General features: G+C 40.8%; 2 protein-coding genes across 4 annotated transcripts in view; both read left to right on the top strand.

The window, feature by feature from the left end:
- Positions 1 to 6957, top strand: part of abca5 (ATP-binding cassette, sub-family A (ABC1), member 5) — a 41921-nt gene extending 34964 nt beyond the window's left edge. For both annotated transcript variants that reach the window (XM_057826135.1, XM_057826136.1), the window contains 6 exons: positions 1723 to 1817; positions 1958 to 2077; positions 2138 to 2290; positions 6104 to 6183; positions 6253 to 6308; positions 6458 to 6957. In XM_057826135.1, the coding sequence (XP_057682118.1) occupies positions 1723 to 1817; positions 1958 to 2077; positions 2138 to 2290; positions 6104 to 6183; positions 6253 to 6308; positions 6458 to 6598 (645 nt within the window). In that variant the 3' untranslated portion in view covers positions 6599 to 6957. The remainder of the gene's footprint in view (positions 1 to 1722; positions 1818 to 1957; positions 2078 to 2137; positions 2291 to 6103; positions 6184 to 6252; positions 6309 to 6457) is intronic.
- A 1810-nt stretch (positions 6958 to 8767) lies between these two features.
- Positions 8768 to 13449, top strand: LOC130909544 (charged multivesicular body protein 6-like). Of its 2 annotated transcripts, none has more exons than XM_057826167.1 (8): positions 8768 to 9012; positions 9412 to 9521; positions 10772 to 10859; positions 10932 to 11018; positions 11126 to 11191; positions 11397 to 11477; positions 11555 to 11630; positions 11828 to 13449. In XM_057826167.1, exons 1-8 carry the CDS (start codon positions 8950 to 8952, stop codon positions 11869 to 11871), a joined length of 615 nt encoding a protein of 204 aa, XP_057682150.1. In that variant the 5' UTR covers positions 8768 to 8949; the 3' UTR covers positions 11872 to 13449. The 2 variants fall into 2 exon arrangements, with proteins under 2 accessions (XP_057682150.1, XP_057682151.1); XM_057826168.1 differs by having other exon boundaries at positions 8770 to 9012; positions 11558 to 11630; positions 11828 to 13444.
- Positions 13450 to 14508: the final 1059 nt, after the last annotated feature.

A 14508-nucleotide genomic window follows, 5' to 3' on the forward strand; every position in this document is an offset into this window, starting at 1 on the left:
TCCTTCATTTTGAATCCTGCGGTTTATAGTCCAGTGCGGCTTATTTGTTAATTTATTTGGGTTAATAGGTAAAAATATGTTTGACAGCCGCGTCATAAGACCGTCACAATTGTGACATGAGACTATCATGGGCATTACTGAATGCTTATGACAGACATTTTATAGGTGTCATCCAGAGAATTATGTCACTAAATCCGTTTCTGTTAAGCTCGGATTTTTTACATCCATTCAAAAGTGATTTGCCAGATTACACGAAATGACATGTGTTACAGTATAAGCATTCATTAATGCTCATGACAGTGTCATGCCATAATTATGATTGTCTCTAGTGACAGGCTTATGGCACCACTGTAAAATAACGTGTTACCAAATACCATAACTAGCAATTAATGAAACAACTGTAACAGTAACTGAATAAATAATTAGCACTGAACATGAATCTTGATTGTTGTTGAGTAACCTTGAATCTTGAGTGTTGACAGCAGGTGGCAGCAGAGGTTGACTGTCTCCCCCAAGGGAGCAGTGATGGCCAATTGAAGCTTCTTGAAGCAATGAAGCTTTGCAGCCAATCGGTTCAAAGCTTCATGGTGGTTCATTTGGTCTTATGACAGTCGTAATCACTTAAAAAGCTTGAAAAAATAATGATTTAGTTCAAAAGTGCAACGCTTTAGCATTCAGAAACACTAAAGGAAATGAATAAAAAACATTTTGGTGGTCAGTAAATGTTACTTTTATAGAGCAAGTGCAGGGAAATATATATGGAATCACTCCATTCAGAGGAAAAAAATATGGTATCATGAGAAACAAACAAAGAAATAACAATCAAAACACATCTCTAGTATTTAGTAGCACCACCTCTGGCTTTTATGACAGCTTGCAGTCTCCGAGGCATGGACTTGATGAGTATTCTTCATCAATTTGGAGCCAACTCTCTTTGATTGCAGTTGCCAGGTCATCCTTGCAGGTCGGAGCCTTGCTGAGGATCTTTTTTTTTTTTTTTTTTTTTCAATTTCCACCACAGGTTTTCAATAGGGTTGAGATCTGAGCTATTTGCAGGCCATGACATTGATTGGATGAGTCTTCCTCCAAAGAAAGCTTGAACAGTTTTAGCTCTGTGGCATGATGCATCGTCATCTTGGAAAATGACAAACATATTTTCAATTGAAGGGATAAGAAAGCTGTCTAAATTTTCAATGTAAACTTGTGCATTTATTGAAGATTTAACAACAGCCATCCCCCTCAGTGCCTTTGCCTGACATTCAGCCCCATATCATGAAGGACTGAGGGAATTTTGATGTTTTCTTCAGGCAGTCATCTTTGTAAGTCTCACTGGAACAGCACCAAACAGAAGTTCCAGCATCATCACCTTGATGGCGCTGGAGCTTTGGTTTTTTGGTTTTCTTTGTTTCTCATGATTCCATATTTTTTTCCTCAGAATGGAGTGATTCCATATATATTTCCCTGCACTTGCTCCATAAAAGTAACATTTACTGACCACCACAATGTTTTTTATTCATTTCCTTTAGTGTTTCTGAATGCTAAAGAGTTACACTTTTGAACTAAATCATTATTTTTTTCAAGCTTTTTATCTGAGTTTGTTCTACATGATAAAATGTCTGAGTGCTCGCCGGAGACTGGTGATTCCATACTTTTTGCTAGGGGTTGTACAAGGTTTAAAAAAAAAAAAAAAAAAAAGTTGATGCATGGTTATCCTCTTTTCAGCTGTGCTTCGCACTGAGCATGATCGGGAACCCTAAGACCATCTTATTGGACGAGCCCACGTTGGGGATGGACCCCAAATCCAAGCAGCGCGTGTGGTCAGACAAATCTTTTCCACCTTTGCTCAAATATTTAAACACCTTCTCATTCAGCTGAATAGTGAAAAGTCCATTTATGTATTTCCTTGCACATGTAGGAGTTTGTTTTGCTGCAATGTGACTAAGCGATGCTCTTGCAGGAGGGCCATCCGCGCCGCCATGACGGAGCGCCAGCGCGGCACCGTGCTGACCACGCACTACATGGAGGAGGCGGAGGCCGTGTGCGACCGTGTGGCCGTCCTGGTGTCGGGCCGGTTGAGGTGCGTCCCTTCGCCCGTCGCCGTCCTCTCGCGTCTGAGCCGCTTTTTTCCTTCATCCAGGTGCCTGGGCTCCATCCAGCACTTGAAGGCTAAGTATGGCCGCGACTACAGCCTGGAGCTAAAACTCAGTTGGGATCAGACGAGCCCCCAGCAGAGGGCGCTGCTGCACCAAGAGATTCTCCATATCTTCCCTCACGCCTCCAAACAGGAGAGGTGACATTGATTGATTACCGTTAATGCTAGGGTTGGGAATCTCTGGCATGAAGCCGATTCGATATGTATCTAGATACACAGGTTACGATTCGATTATAAAACGATAAATTTTTAAGGCCGAGCGATTCAATACGATTCGATACAGTTTAAGAATGATACGGTTCGATACAGCGTGAAAAACGATACGATAGTAAACATTTGTTGTGTGTGTTCGTACAGTATTTTAAACATATAAAAAAGATGAAAGATTAAATTAAACAACAAAATTTCATACCAATGTTATGTTTTATTTTTTTATGAAAGAAAAATAAAGCTTACTATATGAACGTCATTTTCTTAGATGGGATTGATAATAAAATATAACTCCAGTGGCAGACAACAATAACGTGCAGTAATTTAATTGCTTTATTTCCTGGTGTTTTGAACACAATAGGTAAGTCATTTAAGTACAAACTTTCAACATAAACATCTTACAAGCAAAAAATATTAATTATATGCAGCAGCTCTAGAAAAACAGTTTGCGCTGGCATGGTGCGCAAACTGTCCATTGTTTTAGCATGTTGCGTCGTTGCCACTACTAGTTTCGTTTTGGGCTGCGAAGAAAACGCTACGGAGCGTGCGTTACAGTGGTTTTATTAACTCTCACGTTGTTATGACACGCCCGTGACGATCGGGTAATGACGTCGACTACTAGCGGTTCTGCCGAAATGAATGGGAAGTTGAGGCAACCACGACGGCGGTCACAATCTAAGTGCGCTGTGTGGTGAATGACACAAGCGCAGCATGTGAGGTAAAAGCTAGATTATCATATTAAGCAATGCATTAAACTAAGCATTAGAAGCCGATTCTTGTGCTCGCGATAGCCGAATTCTATCTCTACTATCGGTTCATTGAATATTTAATGGCTAATTACTGTCGAATGGTAACTTTACTATCGATACAGCTGTATCTCTCACCTGTAAAACCGGATATCCGGTCATATCGGTTTATTGTTCTCAAGCTTAGTTAATGCAAGTGACAATTGTTGATCCAAAAATGGTCCAAACATTCTTTTTTTGAGCCTCTTAACTCTAAGTGGCATTGACGTCTAATTAAGTGACTCTTAAAGCTAAATTTAAACTCTTTTAATGAGCTTGAAGTGGGAGGGTGGCAGCGAATAAACATTAGTTCAGTGATAGTAAATATTCCTATTTACCGTAATTTCCCGAAAATAAGGCGCACCCCAAATTTACTTGTACAATCTAGGGGAAATTATTGTGCCCGTGTATAACGCGCACCCTAATTTTAGCACCAATAAATAGAAGAATACAAGAAAACAGAGCTCGTGTACAGATACACAAATGTCATTTCACTGACTGGTGAAACACAGCACAAGCATAGCACATTGGTAGTTCAAAACATTACCGTAAACTGACAATATGTACGGTAATAATATGATCTGATAAATTCTTCAACCTACCAGAATCCAGGAGAAAACGAAACAGATGTGACTTTTCTTTTAAAGGCTGCTGTATAACTTGCTCATTTCATTATGATGAATAAATGTTTCTTCCATGGATTGATACGGGAAAATAAAAGTGGGAATTTAAGCCGGAAATCGAAAGAGCGCATCACTGTCGACGAGAATGTACCAATAGGAACTATTGTTATTTGGGTTTGAGTTTCCCGAGGGACACATATAGTTGACGGACACAGGAAGTCGTCTGTGTTGTTATTTTTTTTAAAAAAATTTTATTTATTTTTTTTATTTCATTTTATTTTTTTTTTAAACCTGTCCTGTTCAGCTGTGTGACACGGAGAATGGAAGTGTAAGTGCCCGGATAGTCTGAACAGTTTTTATGTTTCACATTGAGAGTCTGACACACTCCCTTTGTGATCATTCACCATACCTAATTTATTATGACAAAACAGCGAACAGAAAAGGGTTATGGGGGAAACAGAAGAAAAGAAACACAAGAGAAGAAAGAGAAGAAACACAAACAACAACAAGAAATACATTGAACGCCTAAGTACACTAACTACCAATATGTTGGTGCTTTCGTCAGCTAAATGTATTTCCAGTTGACACCGTGTGGGGGGGCCTGTTGACCAGGGAAAGAGGGGGAAGAAGGTGGGGGAGTCTATAAGCTAAGTGTAAGTGATAGACAGGGGTAGAGTGTACACAAATCATCTCTGTGATCTAGAACCCTGTAATCGTGTGAATCCCTTGTGAGTGTAAGCCCGTTGGCGACCGACCCTACGCCGCCCCATCGCCAATCCCAGCACCGGGACCACCCGCCCGAGCGCGCCCAATAACATCCAGCCGCACGCGAGCCCCGTCGGGCACGCAACAGCCACGCAGATGAGCGGAGATGCCACACGGGCACCGACCGACACAGGGCCACGGCCCCCTCCCAGCCAGCCCGGGAAGGGAGGGCGGGCCCCGGGGGGGGGGGGGGGGGCAGCGCGGCCCATCCCTCCCCCCGCAGCCCAGCAAAGAAGCCCTCGCCCCCCATAATCCAGGGTGGTCCCCCGGGCCACCTGCGCGCCCATTTACCGGCCCTTGGGGATGGCAAGAGGGGACGCACCACCAACCCCATCCCCGTCCGTCCACCCGGGCCACGAGCCACCGCCGCAGCCCCCCAGCCGACACGGCACGCCACAGGGCCCCCAGCGGCCCACCAAGCCCAGGGCAGGGCAGGGTCCCCCGCCGTAGCAGGCAACATCCAGCCGAAACTCCGCCGCCCAGCCAGCGTTGTTACGTTTGTTATGGTCCGAGTAGCTGAGCTGCAATAAACGTTGACTCAAATGAGTTCAAGAAACTAAATTCTGTGCTTTATGAAGAGTGAAAAAAGTAGAATTTAACACAGACGAAATCATTCGGCCGATTAGAGTGAAGTATTACCGAAACAAAATGGTGACGTCACGTACCGTAATGGTTGGCAACGGGTCGCCGCATACGTTTCTTCAACCCAACGTGGCCGTGTCAATTAAAAAAAAATCGGTTTATATATATGTGTAACATATATATATTTCTGTCTCCATCCATGTACCCGTGTATAATGTGCACCGTGATTTTAGAAGTTGATTTTGGGGGAAAAAAGTGCACGTTATATTCGGGAAATTTCGGTAATATTTTTTTGTTTATTTAGAATTTTATTTTTGAATTTTATTTCTGAAACATTGTTAATTTTTCATTTTATTTCAAAAGTATATGTATATGTAGTTTAACCCCTGAATGCCTGAATTCACTTTTAAGAAATATACATTATGCATTGGCGAATTGCATAAGTACTTAAAAATATTATTTATCCGTCTCAAAATGGACACAAGGTAGTCCCCGGGTTACGACGTACTGAATTCACGCAATATTGACTAAATGACGCCGGAGTCTCAGCCGCCATTTTGCCTTTAGTGGTATTTGCCCTACGCTGCGCCAAAATAAAAACTTGTATCACAAAACAAAAGTCAACATTGTTTAAAAAAAAAATAAAAAATGACTGGAGACAAATTGGCAGACAAGACTCCAGCGTCGTAAAGGCGAAATCACGTAAGCCGGGTACGTCATAACCTGGGGACTACCTGTACTTCGGTATTTGCCCAATACTTCTTGATAAATGAGTGTTAAATGGAAATTCAGGCATCGAGGGGTTAAATGTGGAAAAAACACACACACAAAAAAAATTTATATTACGGTACTTTATTTTTTTACTTTATTTTACTTCATTTTTGGCTTTCTTTTATTCAGGAAAAAACAGTCAATGTTGTATGTTGATAGTTTTTGCAGCCGTACTCATCACAGTTCAAGTTGGTTGATTTTTTTTTCCTCTTCAGCTTTGCGACACTGATGGTGTACAAAATTCCCACGGAGGACGTGAACTCGCTGGCGCACGCCTTCTCGCAGCTGGAGCGCGGTCAGTCCGCACACGCGCGTGCACGCATGATGTAACCTCATCAAAAGTTGACGTGGTGTATTTTTGCAGTGAAGCAAACGTTCAAGTTTGAGGAGTACAACTTTTCGCAGTCCACGTTGGAACAGGTGAGAAACTTCACGCATCGTCAACAACTCTTTTTGACTCACTGGCAGACATTGACGGTGATAGACGTCCAATCCATTTGAAGTGGGAGGGTGGCAACGACTGAACATTCGTTCATTCGCTGCGGCGACCAATCGTTTCTGGTTTACAGGTCTTCCTAGAGCTTGCCAAGGAGCAGGACAGCGAAGAGGACGAACCGCGCTCGCTCAGCACAACCTTCCAGTGGCGCCGTCTGCCCGACGAAACGGCCAACGGCGACAACTGCGACGACGGCGTCGTGCTGCAACTGTGACGCCCGAAAACATCACTTTTCACGCGGCATCAAAACTGTGGCTCCTTTCGCACCGACCGCCTAAACACTTTTCTTGAAAAGCAGTTTTAGTGGGCGCAAAAGGTAAAGGTTAAAGTAAAGGCAGCATGAGGGGCTCCACCATCACATGACATCAGCTTCGCCGTCCCTTTCATTTTACACCAGCATAGACGACGTTCCAGTCCGATGCTGACATTTTTAATGTAGCGCACGGTAGCCAGGATGCAAAAAAAAAATATTTATATTGCAGGGGTGGGCGTGACATTATTGATCCTGAAGCATTTGTTGTATTAATTTTGAAGTATTTTTCCTGAAATTTGTGAATTAAAATGTGGATTTTATCGATGTATCTCATTCATTAATGTTGAACCATTTAACATTTTTCTATTCATACGGTTTGAAATGAATTCTCGATGGATTAAAAATGACCTTAAAAAGTGCAGTAGAACAGTTGAGGGTTATGGTAAAAGTAGTGTGCATTCTTTGATATGTAGATATGTACAGGGGTTGGACAAAATAATAGAAACTGCTTGTATTTGGCATCATAATCATTGAACATAATTGTTAAAGAATGGCATGAGGAACATTCTAATGAAGTTGATAATCCCCAGACCTCAACATTATTGAGCATTTAAAGTTAGTTTTAGAGATTCGATTAAGACGTCGATTTCCACTGTCATCGTCTCTAAAAGAGTTAGAGCGTATTGTAAATGAAGAATTGCCGCAAAAGGCGAATCTACACCATCTTAAATTAGTTTTTGTTGTTTTTTTTAAGGTGTTTCCAATATTTTGTCCAACCATTGTATACATTCATGCTGTGAGCTAATAGAAGCAAATGTCGTCACTTGTCAGCCATTTTGCGTCAGAGTTGTTTGCTAATTACTACATGTACTGTGAAATAGCTAAAAAATTAATTGTGAACCTGTTTTTAACCCTTTTATACGGAGCCCCCTGGCTGCCAGGGTAGAAAAAAAAAAATAATAATACTAATCTGTACCTACAGTTTGGTAATAGGTACCCACAATTTAGTAATCTGTGGGTAGTTTAGTAATCTGAGGGTACAGTTGACTAAACTGGGGGTACATATTACTAAACTCTGGGTACAGTTTAGTAATCTGTGAATACAGTTTAGTAATCTCTGTAGTTGACCTAACTCGGTACAGTTTACTAAAAGGTAAAGTTTACTAAACTGGGGGTACAGATTACTGAATTGTGGGTATAATTTAGTAACCTGTGGGTACAGAGTACTAAACTGGGTACATATTACTGACCTGCGTACAGTTTACCAAACTGTGGGTACAGTTGACTAAATTGAGGGTACAGTTTACTAAAATGTGGGTACAGATTACCGAATTGTGGGTACAATTTAGTAACCTGTGGGTACATATTACTAATCCGAGTACAGTTTAGTAACCTGTGGGTACAGTTGACTAAATTGAGGGTACAGTTTCCTAAACTCTGGGTACAGTTTAGTAATCTGTGGGTACAGTTGACTAAATTGGGGGTACAGTTTACTAAACTGGGTACAGATTACTGAATTGTGGGTACAATTTAGTAAACAGTGGGTACAGATTAAACTGGGTACAGTTTACTAATCTGTAGGTACAGTTGACCAAATTGAGGGTACAGTTTACTAAACTGGGTACAGATTCCTGAATTGTGGATACAATTTATATACAGTTTAGTAATCTGTGTACAGTTTACTAAACTGGGTACAGATGACCTAATTGAGGGTACAGTTTACTAAACTGGGTACAGATTACTGAAATGTGGGTGCAATTTAGTAACCTGGAAATAAACATTACTGAATTGTGTGTACAATTTAGTAAACTGTGGAGAAGGCGTGAAAAAAAAACTTTAAATGAACAAAAATAGTCAACTTTTGAGTAGCTGTCCCTGAAAGGGTAAAATTGGTTTTGTTTTGTTTTTCTTCTATAAAGTCAGTGATGAAGTAGATGAATGCATACCAAAAATGTATCTTTTCCCCCCAACATTAGCCGGAATCGTGTTTAAACCGTATTATAAACCAAAGCGTTTGTAAATTGGGCAAGAATTCAGCGAGCTGAGAGTATTTTAGTAGAGAAAGTCACTCACTTCTCCCCGACTCAATATGGCCACCAGTTACTTATGCTTTCCAATAGACATCTAGCCTTATATTGTATCGGATTCCGTCGTATTTCCGGGTGTGGGTGTGGTTTCCCTCCACGCCCTCTCCAGCAAAAGTTAGCCAGCTAGCAAGCAGTCTGTGTCTTAAAATAATTTTTCAGCGACAAAGCAAAGCTTCAACCTAAATTGTTAGAGGCAAATTTTGGGGTTTGTGATGTTTGGTCGGGATGGGGAATCTATTTGGAAAAAAGAAGCAGAGTCGAGTGACGGAACAAGACAAGGCCGTTTTGGTAAGTCTCAACTCGCTTTGGAAACCTAACTCATATCTACAGTCATGTTAAGATTTATTTTTTGGACCATAATACGTGTTATGTAATACTTTGATTTGGCGACGTGTATTATGACATTTTTGTGGGGTTTACTGTGCTATTTGTTATTTGTGCTAGCTGTTTTCCCAAGTGTAAGGTGTTCGTGTAAAATGTCAACAAAACACGAGTTCGGCATGATCAGATCTGAAGTATCATTTTTTTTATCTACCAAATATTGTGAACCGAAACGTTCTTACCTGACATAGACCAAGTTATTCTTTATACTGTAGTTGAATTAGATGTAGATTGAATATGTCTGCATCTGTCGTCAACTGTCAATTTTGGGAGATGTGGTTTGACGCTTTGGTTTTGTTTTTACAGCAACTCAAACAGCAACGAGATAAACTTAGGCTGTACCAGAAGAAGATCGGCCTACAGCTGGAAAAGGAACGGCTTTTAGCCAAGCAGCTGCTGAAAAATGGCAGGAAAGAGTAAGTCGCACCGAGAAAAGCTAAGGAGACCCTGAATGGGACATAGACAGAAATAAATTTAAACTGTCTGGGGCGCACCAGAAACTATTAAACACTCGGGTGCGCACATGATTGTATGTGGTGCCTAGCAGAAACAATCTGGTGCACACCAGAGAAACTGTCTGGTGCACACCAGAAACTGTTAAACCATCTGATGCGCACCAGATAGTATGTGTTGCGCACCAGAAACTGTATGGTGTGCACCAGAAACCATTAAACCATCTGGTGTGCACTAGAAACTGGTGCTTACCAGAAACTTAAACCAGTGCTGTCTGGTGCGCGCCAGACAGTTTTTGGTGGGCACCAGAAACTATTAAACCATCTGATGCACACCAGATAGTATGTGGTGCACACTAGGAACCATCTGGTGCACACCAATGTGGTGCACACCAGAAATTATTATACCTTCTGTTGCGCACCAGATAGTTTGTGGTGCGCACCACATACTATCTGATGTGCATTAGAAACTGCTGCTTACCAGAAACTTAAACCAGTGCTGTCTGGTGCACACCAGACAGTTTCTGGTGCGCACCAGAGAACTATTAAACCATCTGGTGCACACGAGATAGTATGTGGTGCGCTCTAGAAAACAACCTGGTGTGCACCCGATAGTATGGGGTGCGCACCACATACTATCTGGTCTGCACCAAAAACTATCTGGTGCGCACCAGAAACTATCAAACCACCTGGTGCGCACCAGATATGATTATATCACCTGGTGCGCACCAGATAGTATGTGGTGCGTACTAGAAACAATCTGGTGTGCACCAGAAACTATTAAACCTTCTGGTGCGCACCAGAAATGATTATACTACCTGGTGCGCACCAAATAGTATGTGGTGTGCACCACATACAGTACTATCTGGTGTGCATTAGAAATTGGTGCTCACCAGAAACTTAAAACAGTGCTGTCTGGTGCATACCAGACAGTTTCTGGTGCGCACCAGAAACTATTAAAACATCTGGTGCACACCAAATAGTATATGGTGCGCACTAGAAACAATCTGCTGCGCACCAGACAATATGTGGTGCGCATCAGAAACTGTCTGGTGTGCACTAAAAACTATCTTGTGCGCACCAGAAACTATTAAAACATCTGGTGCGCACCAGATAGTTTATTTAATTTCTGTCGATGTCAGCTTAGGAACGCTGTAAAAAAACAGACCTCAAATAAAAGTGTTATGCTGATGCGTGGCGGTTGTCCTTTTTAGCAAAGCACTGCTGCTGCTGAAGAAGAAGCGTTACCAGGAACAACTTCTGGACAAGACGGACAACCAGATCAGCAACCTGGAACGCATGGTGGGTCGCCGATCCGCCCTCCCATCACCTCATCTCTTTTAACACTCCTGCCCTGGCCGACCGATGTTTCAGGTTGATGACCTGGAGTTCGCACAGATCGAGAAGAAAGTCATCGACGGTCTCCGAGTCGGAAACCAGTGCCTGAAGAAAATGCACGAGGTGGGCCTCGACGTCAATCTTCATCCAATGGAATTGCTTGAAAAGCGTACCAAGTTGATCATTTTCCTGCTTGTACTTTGATAGTAAAGCCGCAATTTCTTTCTCAGGTGATGTCCATCGAAGAAGTGGAGCGCATCTTGGATGAGACGCAGGATGCCGTCGAATACCAAAGGGTGAGACATTTTCAATTTTATACAGGTAGTCCCCGGGTTACGAACGAGTTCCTACCTGAATTTCCTTGTAAATTGGAATTAAACCTTTGAGTACCCCTAAATCTCAAAATAACTATTGTTTGATCACTTCCCGCACCTTTCAATTTAAATGGATTGGATGTCTAATTTTTTACCCCCAAAAAATAACATTTGAATGTATACACAGCAAATCGACGAGATGTTGTCAGGTTCATTGTCGCAAGAAGATGAAGAAGCTGTGCTGGCCGAGCTGGAGGCCATCACTCAGGTACGACGACTTCATCCATCCATCTTTATTATCATAATTATTATGATTTTCTGAATACTTTTCCTGCGTCGTCCTAGCAGGGCGACGTCCAGCTTCCCGACGTCCCTTCGGAGGAACTTCCCGAAGTTCCCGAAGCCGGCGAGGAGAAAGCAGGTGTGTTTGTTTGACGCCAGCAAATGGACACTTCGGGGATCATCCAGCGAATTACACGAATCAGAATATTGCATTTTGAGATATCAAAAAGTTCCACAATGAAGTTAAACAATTCTCCAAATTATTTATCGACGATTCACGTAGCTAAGAAGTCATTTCATAACCAATTAGTCGTGACTCCTGTGTGTCTCCTTCAGAGCGAGAACGTCCAAGGAAGAAGGCGGAGCTGCTGGCCGTGTGAAAAGCGGGCATTAACCTTTTAAATGACCTTCAGAGGATCTCCTAAATGGCCCTGGACCATTCCGGAACTGCTAAACTTGCAGCTGCACGCACAGGAACCGTTCGAAGCTCATTAACGGGAAGTGCCGCCATTTTTAAAACAAAAGCGGATTGCCGGAAGGACTTCGAAGGTGTTTTTTTTAGCGTTTACGGTGTTTAATTTTCCACATTTTCAAGTGCGACATCAATTTAAAAGCCACAGAGGCCTTAAAACCAGGCCCCTTATGTATTATAATTGTAATGAACTATGGTGAATGCAGAATACACTACCAAAAAAAAGTCTTCTCGCTCATCTTTTCCTCCTAACACACACACGACACAAATTGTACTTGATCTACTCAAAGGTTTGCAAAAATGTGCTCAAACACAAATCTTACAAAGTAAAAAAACTTACATAGTAAAAGTCTGTTAGCTTAAATGCTATAAAATGCTAATACATATATATACGTACAACAAAAGAACAATTGGCTAACTTACATAGTAAACGTCTGCTGGCTTAAATGCTATAAAATGCTAATATATATATATATATATATATATATATACACGTACAACAAAAGAACAATTGGCTAACTTACATAGTAAAAGTCTGCTAGCTTAAATGCTATAAAATGCTAACACTTTTTTACAATGCTCTAAACAAATGGCTCAGACGCATATTCCCACAAAAATGGCTAAATGTACCTTTAAACTGAATTAGGAATGCATTAAAAAAACTCATTAGCTCAAACAAATGCTTATGTTGGTCTTAACAGGGAGCAGATGGATTCAGCCATGTGAAATGTGGTAGACTTGAGGGCTGTGTATCCACCCAAATCAATAAAATTAAATTAATTGATGAACTATTTAGTTCGAATAATCTGATAAAGAACATAAAAAAATTAAAATATCTGAGCTGAGCATCACACGGTGTTGTTGGTCAGGCAGTGAGTTCACTGGAGTTGCTTCTCAAAGTTAACAAAAATTGACAGACTTTGATGTTGCCAGAGAACCGAGCTTCAAAGCGCCGAATGCGCCAATCATCATTTAACTTGTTAAACAGTTGCTGTGGCAACTCATTGTAAGTGAGCTGCATGAGTGGATTTGAGAGGACTCACTCAACAAAGCTAAGTACATTTCTGCTTTATTCCTGTTAAAAATAATTCGGTGGGACAGTAACATGTTTACAACTTATTATAATTATTACATTTGTAGTGCTTCATTCATTTGCTCCCAAAAACGTATAAATGTGTTCTATTTTTAATTGTTTCTGTGTCCCAAAGACGTATTTATACATCTTTTACGTACATCTTTGAGTTCCGATTCAACTGAGCTCCAAATCACAAAGTTGAAAATCCATTTTAAAGCAATAAACTGGCCATTGGAGGGCAATAGCGGATTTGGTAAGACCCGCAACCCGATTCGATGGCAACGAACGGCCGGGGCATTGGCGGAAGATGTCGTTGAGTTGACCCCGCAGAGACTAAAAAAAAAAATCTTTATGAGACAGGCGGCGATGAGGGAAAGTTAACCTGGCTGCCGCGGCCACAACAGCGTCATCTCAGTTATGTGTAAATAAATTGTTACTTTGCTATCAGAAGCTCTATTTGTCTTGTTGTTTGTGTTATTTTTTAAAAGGAAAACATTATTCAGATGTTTGGGATGTAACTAAAGCAAAAAATAGCTGTGTTAAAGTCAAAGTTGTGTTTGAAAAGTATACGTTCACAGAAAGCTCAATTTCTGATTTTTCATCAGAAATTGGAAAATTGCTCAAGCTATGCTATTTTCTAATGCTGATTTCTAAAGAATGGAAAAAGATCTGAACTTACTTTTTTTTTCCTGCTGAAAGAAGCGAGTCTAATCTTTCTTTTGGTGGGTTCTATGTTTATATAGCAATAGAACAGAATTTTCTGTGGGCCTTGCAAAATCAGTCAAAATCCAGTAAAACTGCCAGGAGCGAAGGGCCTTGCTCGGTGAAAATGGCTGGGAGTGAATGAGTTAAAAACCATTTATTAAAATATATATGTTAGTGCTGTCAAATGATTAAAATGTTTAATCGAGTTAATTACAGCTTAAAACTTAATCGCAATTCAAACCATCTATAAAATATGCCATATTTTTCTGTAAATTGTTGGAATGGAAAGCTATGACACAAGATGGATATATATATATTCAACATGCGGTACAGAAGGACTATTTGTTTATTATAACAATAAACAAGATGGCATTAACATTATTAACATTCTGTTAAAGCGATCCATGGATAGAAAGACTTGTAGTTCTTAAAAGATAATGTTAGTCAAATTTTATATTAAAACCCCTCTTCATGTTTTCGTTTTTAAAAAATTTGTAATTTTTTCAATCAAAAAATAAACTAGTAGCCCACCATTGTTGATGTCAATAATTACTTACACAATGCTCATGGGTGCTGAAGCCTATAAAATCAGTCGCACTCAAGCGCCAGCAGAGAGCAGCAAAACTCCACAAAACACAACAAGTGGACATTTCACTATACTGTCTGAGCGGGGCATGTGCGTTAATTGCGTCAAATATTTTAACGTGATTAATTAAAAAAATTAATTACCGCCCGTTAATGTGATAATTTTGAAAGCCCTAATAT

Source organism: Corythoichthys intestinalis, chromosome 21 (assembly GCF_030265065.1).
Source record: "Corythoichthys intestinalis isolate RoL2023-P3 chromosome 21, ASM3026506v1, whole genome shotgun sequence".
NCBI classification, from domain to species: Eukaryota; Metazoa; Chordata; class Actinopteri; order Syngnathiformes; family Syngnathidae; genus Corythoichthys; species Corythoichthys intestinalis.